The 13,517-nt window shown below is 39.6% G+C and overlaps 2 protein-coding genes across 2 annotated transcripts; both read right to left on the bottom strand.

Annotated features, from left to right (window-relative positions):
* Positions 1 to 417: 417 nt before the first annotated feature.
* Positions 418 to 4,707, bottom strand: phpt1 (phosphohistidine phosphatase 1). Its single transcript, XM_036587524.1, has 3 exons — positions 4,454 to 4,707; positions 1,272 to 1,399; positions 418 to 1,141 (listed from the first exon to the last, which is right to left on the bottom strand). The coding sequence occupies exons 1-3, from the start codon at positions 4,596 to 4,598 to the stop codon at positions 1,049 to 1,051; spliced, it is 366 nt and encodes a 121-aa protein (XP_036443417.1). The 5' UTR covers positions 4,599 to 4,707; the 3' UTR covers positions 418 to 1,048.
* Positions 4,708 to 6,024: 1,317 nt separating this feature from the next.
* Positions 6,025 to 13,181, bottom strand: noc4l (nucleolar complex associated 4 homolog). The gene is made up of 15 exons (XM_036588972.1): positions 13,014 to 13,181; positions 12,577 to 12,697; positions 10,591 to 10,697; positions 10,233 to 10,340; positions 9,976 to 10,125; positions 9,279 to 9,381; positions 9,150 to 9,184; positions 9,001 to 9,051; positions 8,792 to 8,903; positions 8,539 to 8,599; positions 8,323 to 8,433; positions 8,033 to 8,196; positions 7,787 to 7,869; positions 6,377 to 6,490; positions 6,025 to 6,272 (listed from the first exon to the last, which is right to left on the bottom strand). The coding sequence occupies exons 1-15, from the start codon at positions 13,161 to 13,163 to the stop codon at positions 6,156 to 6,158; spliced, it is 1,587 nt and encodes a 528-aa protein (XP_036444865.1). The 5' UTR covers positions 13,164 to 13,181; the 3' UTR covers positions 6,025 to 6,155.
* Between the last annotated feature and the right edge of the window lie 336 nt (positions 13,182 to 13,517).

Raw genomic sequence — 13,517 nt, 5'->3', positions numbered from 1 at the left:
ACTAGTTTAATTGACAATGTGTATTAGCCAGTGGCCTTGACCTCGAGTGCATTAGTTTCCTCCTTTGTTTTTCAAAGTCGGAAAAGAATAAGAGTGTTAAGGGGGATTTATCTGAAAGATTTCAGCATAATTAAAGCATTAAGATGTAAACAAAGTCATTCAGTGGTCTGGTGTGAAATATTCCATTGTAGAGAAACCTACACAGTCAGATTCGTTCACAGTGGTGGTGATAGGAACCAGACGTCTGAAGAGAGCTCTAAAGACGTGTAGGTAAACTGGTCATTTCGTACAGTAAATAAAATGACAATATTTGTGTTGCCATGACCCTCGGCTCTTATCACCACCACTGTAAATAAATCTGAGAAAGTACATTTTTCTCTACTGCACCATTTCACATCAAACCTCTCTGAATAACTGTGTTTACATGTCAGAGACTGACTTATGAAAACGTTGAAAAGTCTGAAAACTCACTGCCCATACACACATAAGATCAGAGTGTTTGGACTATATTCCAATGTCAATGGTGCAATGCACTGAAAATCCCTATTCAGATTATGCCACTTGACTTCTCAAGTTGTGCATAAGCTCACTGTCAAAACAAATAGGCAGTTTAGTTGTAAACAAACTTACAGATAAGAACACTGTAAACAAAAAAAAATCTTGCCAATTCAACCTAAAAAATTACTTTGTGGTAACAAGTAATTTAACTAGTTTTATTCAACCTACGTAAATACTTGAATGACTCTTTTCGACCAAAGTTTTTTTTTTTTTGAGCTGAATAAAACTAGTTCAATTGCTTGTTATTACATGAAGTATTTTTTGGGTGAACTGACCTTTACAGTGAGTTTAAATAACATACAAAATCAGTACAATGAGTTAAAGCTGCTGAAGATCCACCCCATGATTCAGCAAGTGGATGATTTTAGACATAGTGAGTACTTTTCTGCTCCTTCTTATGCTGAGAACAGCTCTGTTTCTGTATGAACAGCTCAGCAGAAGACAGGAGGTCCTTGGACTGACCAGAATGATAGAAGACTTGGTCAACTAATCAGTAGCCTTCATTTGCCCAAGTAATCTCATAGTCTGGATATTGTGCCTTCAGTTTTTCTGTAGAAACGGAGTGATTTGCTCTCCCAAAGCCCTGAAAACAGAGAAAAATTCAGTCAGCAGATCATCTACTTTTAGCGGCACAATATATTAATAAAGCTACTACAGACTGTAAGAAACTGGAATTCCCAGCATTCTAGTGACAGTTTAGGAGTGTCACTTACCATGGAGTAGCCATAGACATGGATTTTTTTCTCTGCACTGTCATGTTTGATCCTTCCACCTCCTATACACTCACAGTCCACATCACCGGCTCTCTCCAGATCCCCAGAAACCTTATCATAGATATCAGCTAACGAGGACACAGAGGAATGTAATAAGTTATGCAGTTAGGAAGAGTAGCCAACAGAGCAGGATACAAATATGACAGTACAAATATAATAAATGTGATGATAAAATATGATAAAATAGACACAAATAAAACAGATAATGAATAGAACGCCACAAGCTATCTGGAACTTGGCCTTACACTTGATGTTACTTCTGATTAGAGCCCTTAGGATTAAGACCAATATCGATTTCAAAATTTGAGGATTTAAATATCTGATATATCACCAGATATTCTTTTTTCATAACATAGACAAAGATTTTTCCCCAACATTTGTATGTATTGTTTACGAGTCCTCACCAAGATAATCTGACATAAGGCACTTTGGGATTTCACACAGCAGTGTTATGAACACAAATAGACATTTGTTATATCATTGTTTATAGAATCTTTAGAAGCATCTGAACGTCATGTTAAGGCTGTTACACATGAACGCAATACGAAAAAAATGACACGAGAATGCAAAATATGCAAAAAAAAATTCTAATAATAAATCTAAACTCGTCGGAGACGATACGAGTTTTTGGGGGAATTTCGGGAATATCAATGAAAAGGTTCTTCTCACGAAATGTACAAACTGAAGTTTGTGTACTTTAAAATAGCAAAAGGAGAACGGAGAGTTTCTCCACCTCAATTCAAGAGCTAAAACTTTCCTTCAGAGCGCGGATCTCCGCAACGCAGGTGATTTTGGAGACGCAGCTCCACACGAGATGGAGCACAAACAGGCTGACTGTCTTCACGTGCAGTAAAATCTCCTTCATTCCTCACAGTTCAAACAAACAGTGACACAGCTACTGTACATTTTGGAAAAGTGAATGTAGTCTGAGGCGCCAGAATGTAACGGCTGCACCACTGAAGGTGGGCGGGAAAATTCGAACAAGAACCTGGTGTATAAGAAGCTGACTTCAGCTTCGTAATTCAGGCGGAAAAAGTTAAACGCTATGGTTTAACCCCTCATTAACATCAGTTGTTTCCACTGATGAACACAGCATTAGCTAGGTTTATGGGTATTTATGGGCTGCTGTAAGCAATGGTGCCAGAGAATTTATAGAAGCGACAAGTCAGGGAGAAAATATAGACTGTTTACTCGCTAGAACTACCACACTGTTTCATAAATAAGATTCATCAACAGCTTAGCCTACACCACTCAACTACAGTAACATCAGACATAGGCTATTTTTGATATTTGCCTGACAGTACTGGCCTTCTGCAGCTGGCTGACACGAACATTGCCAGGCTTATTTAGGCTAAGAGGAGATGTGATGTGGTTATTGTTATTATTATTTAAGTAGCCAATGTATTTCACGTGACACGTATCGCACAGATTATTTTTGTTGTGGGATGAAGTTACTCTGCTCTACTCTGTTGGTGAGCTGATTGTTGTGATTGTGGCGTTCCAAACAGGGGAGTTGCAGAGCGCCCTCTGAAGGCCAAGCTATGCAATGACAACAGTCATATAATGGCTGATGGATTTGTCTTCCACTTCCATATTTCCTTTTTGACATTTATCGGCTGTTATAAACACAGATACCGATTTATCTGCAATTAGTTCACATCAGCCAGTGATATCGGCATGCCAATTTATTGGTCGGGCTCTAGTTCTGACATTAGAGAGTTTATCAACAGATCCTCAATTTATTAACAGACCATATGGTCTACAGACCATATACCTCAACTTTCATTCTCAACAATGTTAGGGTTAGAATTAGGCTTTGGGTTGAGGTTAAGGTCAGAGTTAGACTGTGCTTGTTACGTTGATGGTTAGGGGAAGGTTAAGACGTTCAGGGGGGCATCGACTGATTTTTCACAGATCAAATGTAAAAGTCATTCAGAGTAGTTTGGTGTGAAATGCTTCGTTCTAGAGAAACTTACAGAGCCAGAATTGTCCACAGCTGTGGGAACCAGATGTCTGAAGCAATCAATATTAAAAGCTCCCTCACAGAAAGTCATTACATTAAATGGTTACGAACACCTGATTCCAGAAACCCTGCTTCATGATAGTTTTGAGGACAGATTTTTTTTTTAAATTCATTCATGCCAGAGAGCCACACACAGAGAACTGCAAGATAAAACTGCCCCCCAAAACTCAGAAGACACATGTAGATTCACTGTGTGATTTGGACAGTAAACATCAACATATCTATCTACACTGTTTATTTCACAGAGCAGCATTTATGAGCTGGCCAGATAATTTAGGCCCAAGCTGAACATTGTCCAGTAGGAATGTCCCTCTGCTCTTTTCCTATTGGACAGACTTGACTTTAGGCTTAAAATATCAGGGTAAACTCAGTAAACTACGGAGCCCCGCTGGTGACATCCTGTATAAATAAAAATAATGCGTGGCTACGACTTAGTAAGGCGTGGGAACGAGATCCTAATGCGTGGCCACGACTTAGTAAGGCATGGGAATGAGATGATTAGGTCGTGGCCACGACTTAGTAGGGCGTAGGAACGAGATCACGGCTTACTAAGTCGTGGCCACACATTAGGATCTCGTTCCCACGCTTTACTAAGTCGTGGCCACGGCTTAATCATCTCATTCCCACGCCTTACTAAGTCGTGGCCACGCATTATTTTTATTTGTACGGGATGTCACCAGCGGGGCTCCGTAGTAAACTGATAAATCCTGCTTCCGAAACACCCCCAGGTTCCTATCATCACCACTGTAAAGAGGTCCAACTCTGCAAGGTCTCTCTACAATGAACCATTTCACATCAAACCGCTTTGTTTACATTTTAACAACAGAATTATAGAGAAATTTAAAAAAAATCGGTGGAATGCCCCTTTTAACAGATACTCGGCTGTAAGTAAAAGACAAGGCACACATGCAGTGTCGTGCACCTTCATCAGTGATACCTGATCAATAATCTGATGAAGACTGTTTAACGCAGTTTGTCACTAAACTGATGAAGTGTGGTCAGATGGATCATACGCTGCGAGTCCTGTTCATCATTCTGATCGTGTGGTTAAAATTCAGCGCTATTTGATTAATAAACGTAGTGAAGTTCGGTTAAATACCGTGATACTCCGCCCAGCTGTAGCCTCGCACTATGTCAACATACGACTCGTCTTCTTTGCTGTGAACTCGTATGAGGACGTATTTAAACACGCCGTTCGGGTCAATATCAGCTTCAGGGATTTTGGAGAGTCGCTCAGCAGCCATTCTGAAGAACAAACTACAGTAACTACAATAACTACAGCTCTCAAATAAATAAAACAGCCTTATACGCTGCTCTCACACTGTCCCTCGTGTCATCAGGCAGTGGTTGGGACGCCGGTGTCTCATTAGCGCCACCTGCCGGAGCGGAGATCATCTAGCTTTCTTAAAGGGCCGATGTTTTATTTACTTTTTCCCGTCTGAGGTTCACACATTACATCTGTGTGGTTTTATACACCAAAACCAGATGTAATTCATGACCAACATCTATCCTTTAGTATTGCACAGTCTGATTTTGTTACCCTGCCTGTAAAACCAACATGTGTAAATGGGTGCTCTGTATCAAATCCCATTCAGAGAAGCAGTCCAGACTGAAACACTTCCCATAGCTTTAGTGTGAATGGGCAGGGCTAAACTGCTGTAGACTGAATGGGTGGTTTTCCATGTTATGAGGTCTTTCAGCCCAAGCCTAGTCTACAAATAGTTTTCAATGTTGATTCATCATTGGTATGGCAATTTAGTCACTAGGCTTAAGGAGGCTCAGAAGTTTCATACATATACTCCAATATTTAGCTTTTATTCCACAATATTTAATATCAGAAATTCTGTTTATTTGTAACATGAAATCCAGTAGGAATTATGCAAGCTATAAAACGTCAGTTCTCACTAGTAGTAAATGTTTTTTTCTAATTGAGTTGGAAAAATGATGTTTATTAGTAGCAATTATATTTTAAAATGAGCCAATTCAGTTTTACAAGTAAAAATAATAATAATAATAATAATAATAATAATAAAATCAGCTTGCCTTACATCTATATGTGAAGTTTATGTTGATAAAATTACGAACATAACAGATTAAGTTGGGTATCCAATAGAGATTAAGCCTTATTCTGGACCATATTTTCCTTTCAGTATAGAATCTCCATTCAGAATGCTGTGTAATCCAGGACTAGGTTTAATCCCTATCCAGGAAACTGATCCTTAATTTCTCAAGTCTCACAAATCTTGCTTGTTTATGTTTTTTCTGTCTAAAACACAGTCCTCCCCATTGGAGGAACTGTCTCAGCTCCGCTATCAGACAGAGCTGGGAGACATTATGAAGTCTTCAGCAGCAAGTCAGTAAAATATATAGTTAGCCAGGATGTTCAGTCTGAAGGCTTACTTTATACTGTTCTTTTAAGTGAGAGTAGTCCAACAGCTGAACACCTGTTAGAGCTGCAGTCCTACTCTAGCAGAGTGGGAAATCTTTTCTGAGCAGATGGTCAATTTACATCCGATTCTACCAAGCGGACATAAATTGAGGACAAGCTGGGAAAATCACTGATGCAGTAAAGCATATTATTGTTCTCACAATTTGACTGTGTTTATGCAAAATGACCTGAACAAGAAGATATCCAGACTGTACAGATCATCTCATTATTCAGTAAACACATGTTCCCAAATAGTGATTTATTCACATGTTCATGTACAAAACAAGCTGAAACATTAGCCAAAAGAAAATAATATTACAATAAGATAAACAGAGTCAAACAGAGAGCAAATGAGGCATTGCAGGCATGGTGACTACTCCAGAGAGAAGTGCACACCCAGCACCTCTTTGGCACTCTTAAGCAGGCCACTGGCTGGGTCAAACTCAAGTGGCACCGAATGACTTTGGCTCTTCAGGTCTCGCTCCATCAGCTGTACAAACAAAGACATTATTTGATGCGATATTAGATTAGTTTACTGTTTTTGGTGTATTGAGGTCACTACTCCATGTACCATCAATTCATTCTCATACACACCTCGAATGTGGTTAACTCTAGCAGCTCGCTGATATCAACCTCCATCACTGGTAAAGGCTGGTTTATCGCTTTGGCTGCCTTGGCCACATCTGGATGGTAATGACTCTGTAGGGTCTAAAAGAGGAAATGAAGTTAAGGATGAATAAAGCTCCTTTCCTTAGGAAGAATTTTTCCCCCACCAGTGTGAACTGGATCTTTAGCTTGTATCCACATCTGTATTCACATTCAGTAACCAAAAACAATATACCTGCTGTCAGATCAACCAAGTTAAAGAGGTATTCCAGCCTAAAATAACATGGTTTAGTATGTTATTTCTCCTGTTGTGCAGTATTTTGTACAATATTATGCAGTGCAGTGTTGTATCCCTCAGCCTCATCAGCTTGACAAAACTGAGGATTCAATATCGTTTTCATGTTTTCCTTTAACAAGGTTCTCTCACTATAATAACCAGCATGCATTATGCGAATCTTAGTCACTGTGGGGTCAATCAATCCTGAGATAGCCTAGCTATGATCTATAGGCTAACAAACACAACCAAGAAAGCTTTCACATGTATGCAGATGATACATCACAGGAAGACCTGAAGGTCTTTACAAGGAAGGTTAAAGACCAGAGTGAAAAGATGGGACTACAACTCAATATGAAGAAGACTATGGTTGTGACAACAGGGAAGATCGCTAACTTTACCACTGATGGAGAAGTTGTGGAAATGGTTATAATTAAGCCTTGTGGAAATGGTTAAAATTAAGCCTCACCTCTCACTTGAAGCCCAGATACCCAAACTGAAGCTATCTTATTTTGGACACATTCTGGGAAGAACCAACTAGTTGGAAAAGACGATAATGCTTGGAAGAGTTGAAGGTAAAAGAGGAAAAGGATGATCAGCTACAAGATGGATAGATTCAATTAGAGGAATCATGAACCAGCCATTCAGAAGCCTGACGACCCAAGCAGAAGACAGGGTATTCTGGAGAAACACTATCCATATAGTCGCCAGGACAACACTTAAGAATAACAATTAAGCTAGCGTTACTGTAACTCACGTTGGCTGTTAAACAAATCCGCAAAGAAAACTGCGATATAATCTTTACTTTTGGCTTGTTGTTCTCTTCATCTGGCAAGTTATGTAATCGTTTCTTTCCATTGTATTGACGATTTAAAGAAAGGGAATACAGCTTTATGGCTGCAATAAGACAGTCAGCACTGATGCTAGCTATCTGCCTGCCTTCTGCCTTCACCAGTTAAAAAAATATTTCCTCAAACAAAATCATTTACACAAGATAAAGACCAGTTTGTTTTTCTTTTCTTTGTTTTTCTCTCCATACATAAACAGACCGAAAATGACAGATGAGCACAGGAAAATAGGAGACAGTCAAAAACAGGACTGTATACATTTCAAATTAAATTCACCTTAAGTTCCCATACACTGCTCTCTAGAGCATGACACTTGGCAGGGTCCTCCTCATCCATCACGTATGGGTCATTACAGAGCTCTAAGAAACAAACCACAAAGATATTCATTCTCAAAACTCGACACCTTCAGCTTAACTTTCACTTTTTTCACTAATTGCTAGGTCAAGCAAAACTAGCATCCTGCCATTTATTCTGACTGTGTGCCATAGTTAGGTACATAGAGCAGTGACTTTAGTGCCATACCATCAGCTGCACTGGGTCTGTGGATGAGCACTCTGCAAGAGGGGTGTCTGCGAATGAGGTTGTAAATAAAGGGCAGTACTATGAGCAGACCAGTCGGAGGTGCGGTCAGGGCCAGACGTGACAGTCGCTTGACAAACGCTGCCACAAGGTAGACAGGTAGATGACTGTAGACAAAAGGCCAGACAAAAAGTATTTCAGGGCAAACAGTGATCATGCAGCTGTTATTAGATCAAGTGTAATACAATTAACTGCAGTCAGTCTCTTTGAAGTGGTTGAACGAGCAGATTTACCTTGAGGAGAGGAAGATGTTGGCCAGATGAAAGAACCGTGCTCTGTACTTAACATGGAACACTGAAGGGTCCAGTAGGTTGTATAACTTCTTATAAAAATCAGGATAATCTCTGTTTTAGAGGAATAAAATTATCAAAGTAATAAAATAATTTAAAAACAAATTCAGAGCAGAGATTGTAAAATCAATGTTCACTTTGTCTGCGTTAAGTACTCACAGATTGTGCTCATGGATGAGGACAAACAGCCCATTCAGAGCCAGCAAACTGACCGCTCCACCTAATGTCCAACACAGACACCGCAGTAAGGCTTTTACATTATCCAGAAAAAGAGGCCTATTACAGTACTAACACAGTACTAACAGAGAATCAAACACACATTAAATCTTTATTTATTTAGATAAGGCTTTCACATGGTACCATGGTATTCTTTAATGAAACGACTAGGGCCTTGCTAGCACTATGGACTCACCAACACTGTACGCTGCACTCAGAAAGTCAATCATCAATGTGGGGTCGTTCATATGGGGCAGAATAGAGTCGTGCAGGATGACTAGCACCTTTTTATACATGTTACCAGGCAACTGCAGGAAAGCATAAAGCCTAGTTAAGAGCATTCGTCCTCAAACCTTAGCAGCCAGGATTCTGATGTAACAATGAGCTATGTTACTTTTACTGTACCTTGTACTTCAGAAATATCAGCCACGTCTGCTCAAATGCTCGCTTCTGCTCCTTCATGATGGAGTGGAAATAGACGAAAGCCAGTTATTTCACTTTTTGTCTTCAAACCAATACAGTTAACAATGTCAGTTTTAAGAGCTTCCACTTACTTTCAATTTGGCTGCTTTCCAGTCCTCATATTTACCTAATATAGATGGTGTTTACAATGAGAAAGGCACTGGTCAGAAGGAAGTCACAATTCTGTAAAGTATTAGAGCTTCACAAAAGTGGGGACTTACCTTCTTGCTTGATGAGGAAGTTGTTGATCTCTGCACTCTGGCTTGGTATAGTGATGTTCGTGAGCAGCGTGAAAACATTGTTCTGGAATACGGGCATCACAGCCTATCAAAGAGCAAAGCAGTATTGGTCTAGAAGCCATATAAAATAAATGTGACGAGGTGGAGATACTTAAACAAGGGGTGATCATCTCCAGTCCTGGAGGGCCAGAGTCCTGCACACTTTGATGACTACTCTGCTGTGATACCCCAACTAAGCCTGGTAATTAGATCCCAGCAAATATATCAGACGGCCAATAATGACAACACATTGTATCGGCATCAACATAAATTTTGCTGATAATTACAGCCTTTTTTCAGTCACAGTATCACCAAGAATCTATCTTGCAATCATCTGACGAAACGGCAAATCATCAGACAGTTGTCCTGTCGGGGAACCCAACATGAGGCACCTCGTTTAACCTTATCACAACAGTACGTGCAGAACTGGTGAATCGGTAAGCAAAATACCATCATGATTTAAATAACAAAAATATGAAAAAGGAGTTCAAACCTATCAGTCCATCTCAAACTGCTTTGGACTCCGGCCCTCCACAACCAGAACTGGTGATCTCTGGTCTAATCCATCCACATAAACCATCACAGGCTTCTCTAAGAAACAAAAATATTTATAAACCTCCATCCACTTTCATGAACATACCCGCTTGTTTCTGTCCATGACTCTGGTTACGGTGTCACGGATGGAGCTCATGACATAGTAGCGCACATCATCCATTTCTAGGAACTCCTGGAACCTGGAGATGAGTAGAGCCATGTCCTCCGTCTCAGAGAGCAGACACCGCACAACTGCCTGCAGATAAAGACACAATTTAATATTCAGAACTAGCCCACACATACAACTCCATATGCACACCATACATGGAATCGCCTTGTTTTGCTGTCCTTCAGAGGACTCACCAAAATAAGCTCTAAAGGGAAGTTGTAGTGGTTGCTCAATTCCAGCTTCTGCAGAGGGTGCTGCCCCTCAGCTGCGGCAAATTTCATTAGGGCAAGAAGAGCTGCCTCCTACAGTGAAACCAACAGAATGTTTATCTTGAAATCAAAGATATATAAGACAGTGTCTATGGAGAACAAAGTCTACACAGCAAACTAAGTAAAAGCGCAATGTAAGAATAAACCTAGTATATCTATCTAGCAAGAGTATATCTAGCTTGACATACTCTTACACTGTACCGTTACTTATTATGCTGTATATATATGAATATATATGTATGCGTGTGTGTATATGCTCATCACTGCAGCTCAGTTCATTCACCTTCACTTGGAACGCTTCATGGCCAATGTTATCCAGCAGCAGCTCCACACAGTTGTTGTAACGGTGCCTTATAAATATGTGATACTTTTCATCTGCATCGCGATCACCTGGCAGGACAAAATGATTTCCAAAATGTCTGATATCTGGGTATAAAGTATTACCGCTCGAGGAAAGCTTCTAACAACTGTAAACACACAGCCTTGTCTACCATGTGTAAATAGTTCATTCCCTTTTAAAGCAGAGTTTGAAACAGCCAATCAATAATGATACGTATGTATTCTTACCAAACAAAGTACACCAAGTTAAAAATACCAATGTACTGTGTCTCGATGCATCATGCTTTAAAGCCAAAAACCACCATGACTGCTCAAAAGATTTACTGTCAGAGAGCTCAGCAAATTAGTACACTTTACATTTTACTGGATATAGTGCTATAGGGCTATACAGTCAGGGTTGGGTCTAACTTACAGTAACTATTACTGCATAGATTTGATACCAGGGATGAGATGTAATGGAATACACATGTGGGGAATACATATTCAGAAAACAGAAATTAACAATCTGTATTCAGTCTAAGTTACATTTTGTAAAGGTAGTATTCAGAATGCAGTTACTTTTTACATTTTTAAGAGAATATCTTTAGAATACTTACCCATAAATGTAAATTTATATCCCATTTTGCAAAGAAACACCATCACTGCATGTTAAGTCATTTTAAAAATCACCACAAAGCTTGTAAAGACCTACTCAAAAGAGAAACTCAGAAAGTCTCTTCTTTTCAAACACTGAAGGCTGTGATGATCAGTTATTAATCTGCGTTTTAGTAAAATGTTTTGAGTAGTGGACACGTTCACAAGTAATAATCTTTGGTACTGTACAGGACCTTTGCATGTGTTCCGTGGAGAATTCCACACATGCCATTACATCAAAATCATAAAACTACTCACTTCGTAGTCAAATTTGTGAGGTTTTGTTATCAGGATATGGCAAATTTTAAGATTAGATCATGAAAGGGTAGTGGGATTATGGGAGCAGCAAGGAAGCATGATTTTTCCTGACGATAAGAGTCAAAATAATGTGGAGAATTTTGTATTCATGTTGGTTTTCATTTGAATAATTTTTTTTTTTTTTATGAAACATAATCCTGAATGTTACTTTTTGTGTATTGTAACAGAATACATTACTGAATACATCTCAGACAGTGTATTCAGCCATCACTACTTTTTCAAAGTATTTTGTATACAGTCTTTCTGAGGAGTGCTAAATGATACTGTTCCATATATTCCTCAGTCTTTAAAGATAACTTTTTCAAAATTTCTGAATAATTAAATGACTTAAATGATATTTTTTGATGCATTTTTGTCAACAGCTGAGAGCCTCGACCCATCCTTGCTCATGAAGGACCAGGCCTTTCTAGATGCTCCTTTTATACCCAAGCATGACTGCATCACCTGTTTAAGATGTCATTTAAATATCTTAGTGTTCTTAGTCTTACACTGACCCTGTCCTGACTTTTTTGGAATGTGCTGCAGGTATCAATATCAGAATGAATGTAAATTTACAAAAAAAAAGCAAAGTTGATGAGATAAAACACTACATATCTTGTGTTTTCTACTGTTTTCATTAAATTACACATCAAACTAGATTTATTAATCTTTTTTTTTTTGCTTTTATTTGTATTTGACCTATTGTCCCAACCTCTCTGTGGCAGTGTGGATGCTACACAAGACCAAAATTTCACACTGCTTATAAAACACTCTGGTTCTTTAGAGAAGCAGCAAGGCGCATAAGCTGTTCCTTGCTTGTTCTGTGAAGAACCTGCGTGTTTTTACAAGCAGTGCTAAAATATGGTATTGTAAAGCACCCACGTGAACACAGAAAGACTTTCCTAAATTGTCAACAATAATGGATCCAGTTGGACCCCATCACCACACAGGTGAAAGCTGCATGTCTAAACGTCTTAGAGAACAGCTTACTAACTCTTACCTTCCACTACTTCTTCTTCGCTGGGCAGCTGACCAACATACAGGTCTCCTCTCTCCAGCAAAGCACAAAAGATCTTCTGACAGGCGTTGATGGCAAAAATGACTTCTTTCTCTTTTTCAGACTGAAAATGAGACCAACTCTTTAACCTTTTATCAACAGTTTATCCTCCAATAACAATAAAAAACAACAAACAAGGCAGTTATGATGGTCACATGGCCCTTAAGTCAGCTGGGCTCTGGTTGGGCTCTTTAAAGCTTTTCCTACGAGGCTGAAGTTGGCTTCCTATTCGCCAGCTTCTTGTTCGAATTTTCCCGTTCCACCTTAAATGGTGCAGCAGTTACATTAATTTACGGTGGAACGGGAAAAACTGAAGAAGCTGTCGAAGAAGAAGAAGACTTCAGCTTCTTTCCTACAGTCCTCTGCTGCTACACTCTCACCTGAAGGTGCTCCAGAACGTCGAATACATCGTTAGCATGTCTCCTGCTCTGCAGTATGAGCTCTGTTTTGGTGTTTATCAGGTTTTTGGATGAGGTTTTGCTGTTTTCTGCCTCGCTCTTTTTCACGCTGTTCTCTCTGGACGGCGCCATGTTTACCAGCGCTGGAGAGAAAAGATGCACGAGCTACTGATTAGCCCGGACAACAGCGCCCCCATGTGATGGGAGGATTGATTGAGTGATTTAAGACAGACACACCGTGAGATTTAAGCTCGCTTTTTGAGTTTGTAACAGCCTCACGAACCGTTTTCTCAACCTGGCACCGAAAACCACACACGGTCACAACCACCGCTCCTACACGGAGGCGGCACCAACGTCCGTATTTACCGACTTTGGTCCGTTTGACTGAAAATAGAAAACACTTTCTCTTCGTAAAACTGTCTGTAGACCGCCTGTGGACAGTGTGGCGCAACTTGGCAAATCTGTTGTAGCACAATTTGTTAATGT

The sequence above is a fragment of the Colossoma macropomum genome, unplaced genomic scaffold (genome assembly GCF_904425465.1).
Source record: "Colossoma macropomum unplaced genomic scaffold, Colossoma_macropomum, whole genome shotgun sequence".
NCBI lineage: Eukaryota > Metazoa > Chordata > Actinopteri > Characiformes > Serrasalmidae > Colossoma > Colossoma macropomum.
Note: the sequence above shows the minus strand (reverse complement) of the source record. Positions and strands in the feature narration are given on the sequence as shown.

Bases quoted from the DNA above. Each gene is read 5' to 3' on its own strand.
- phpt1 (XM_036587524.1), bottom strand. From the start codon at position 4,598: ATGGCTGCTGAGCGACTCTCCAAAATCCCTGAAGCTGATATTGACCCG. The intron at 1,400-4,453 runs GTATTTAACCGA...TGTCCTCGTTAG, and splicing joins CAGCTGGGCGGAGTATCACG to CTGATATCTATGATAAGGTT. The intron at 1,142-1,271 runs GTAAGTGACACT...CTCTGTTTTCAG, and splicing joins ATGTCTATGGCTACTCCATG to GGCTTTGGGAGAGCAAATCA.
- noc4l (XM_036588972.1), bottom strand. From the start codon at position 13,163: ATGGCGCCGTCCAGAGAGAACAGCGTGAAAAAGAGCGAGGCAGAAAAC. The intron at 10,341-10,590 runs GTGAATGAACTG...GTTTCACTGTAG, and splicing joins ATGAAGCGTTCCAAGTGAAG to GAGGCAGCTCTTCTTGCCCT. The intron at 6,491-7,786 runs GTGAATTTAATT...TTCCTCTTTTAG, and splicing joins GCAGTGTATGGGAACTTAAG to ACCCTACAGAGTCATTACCA.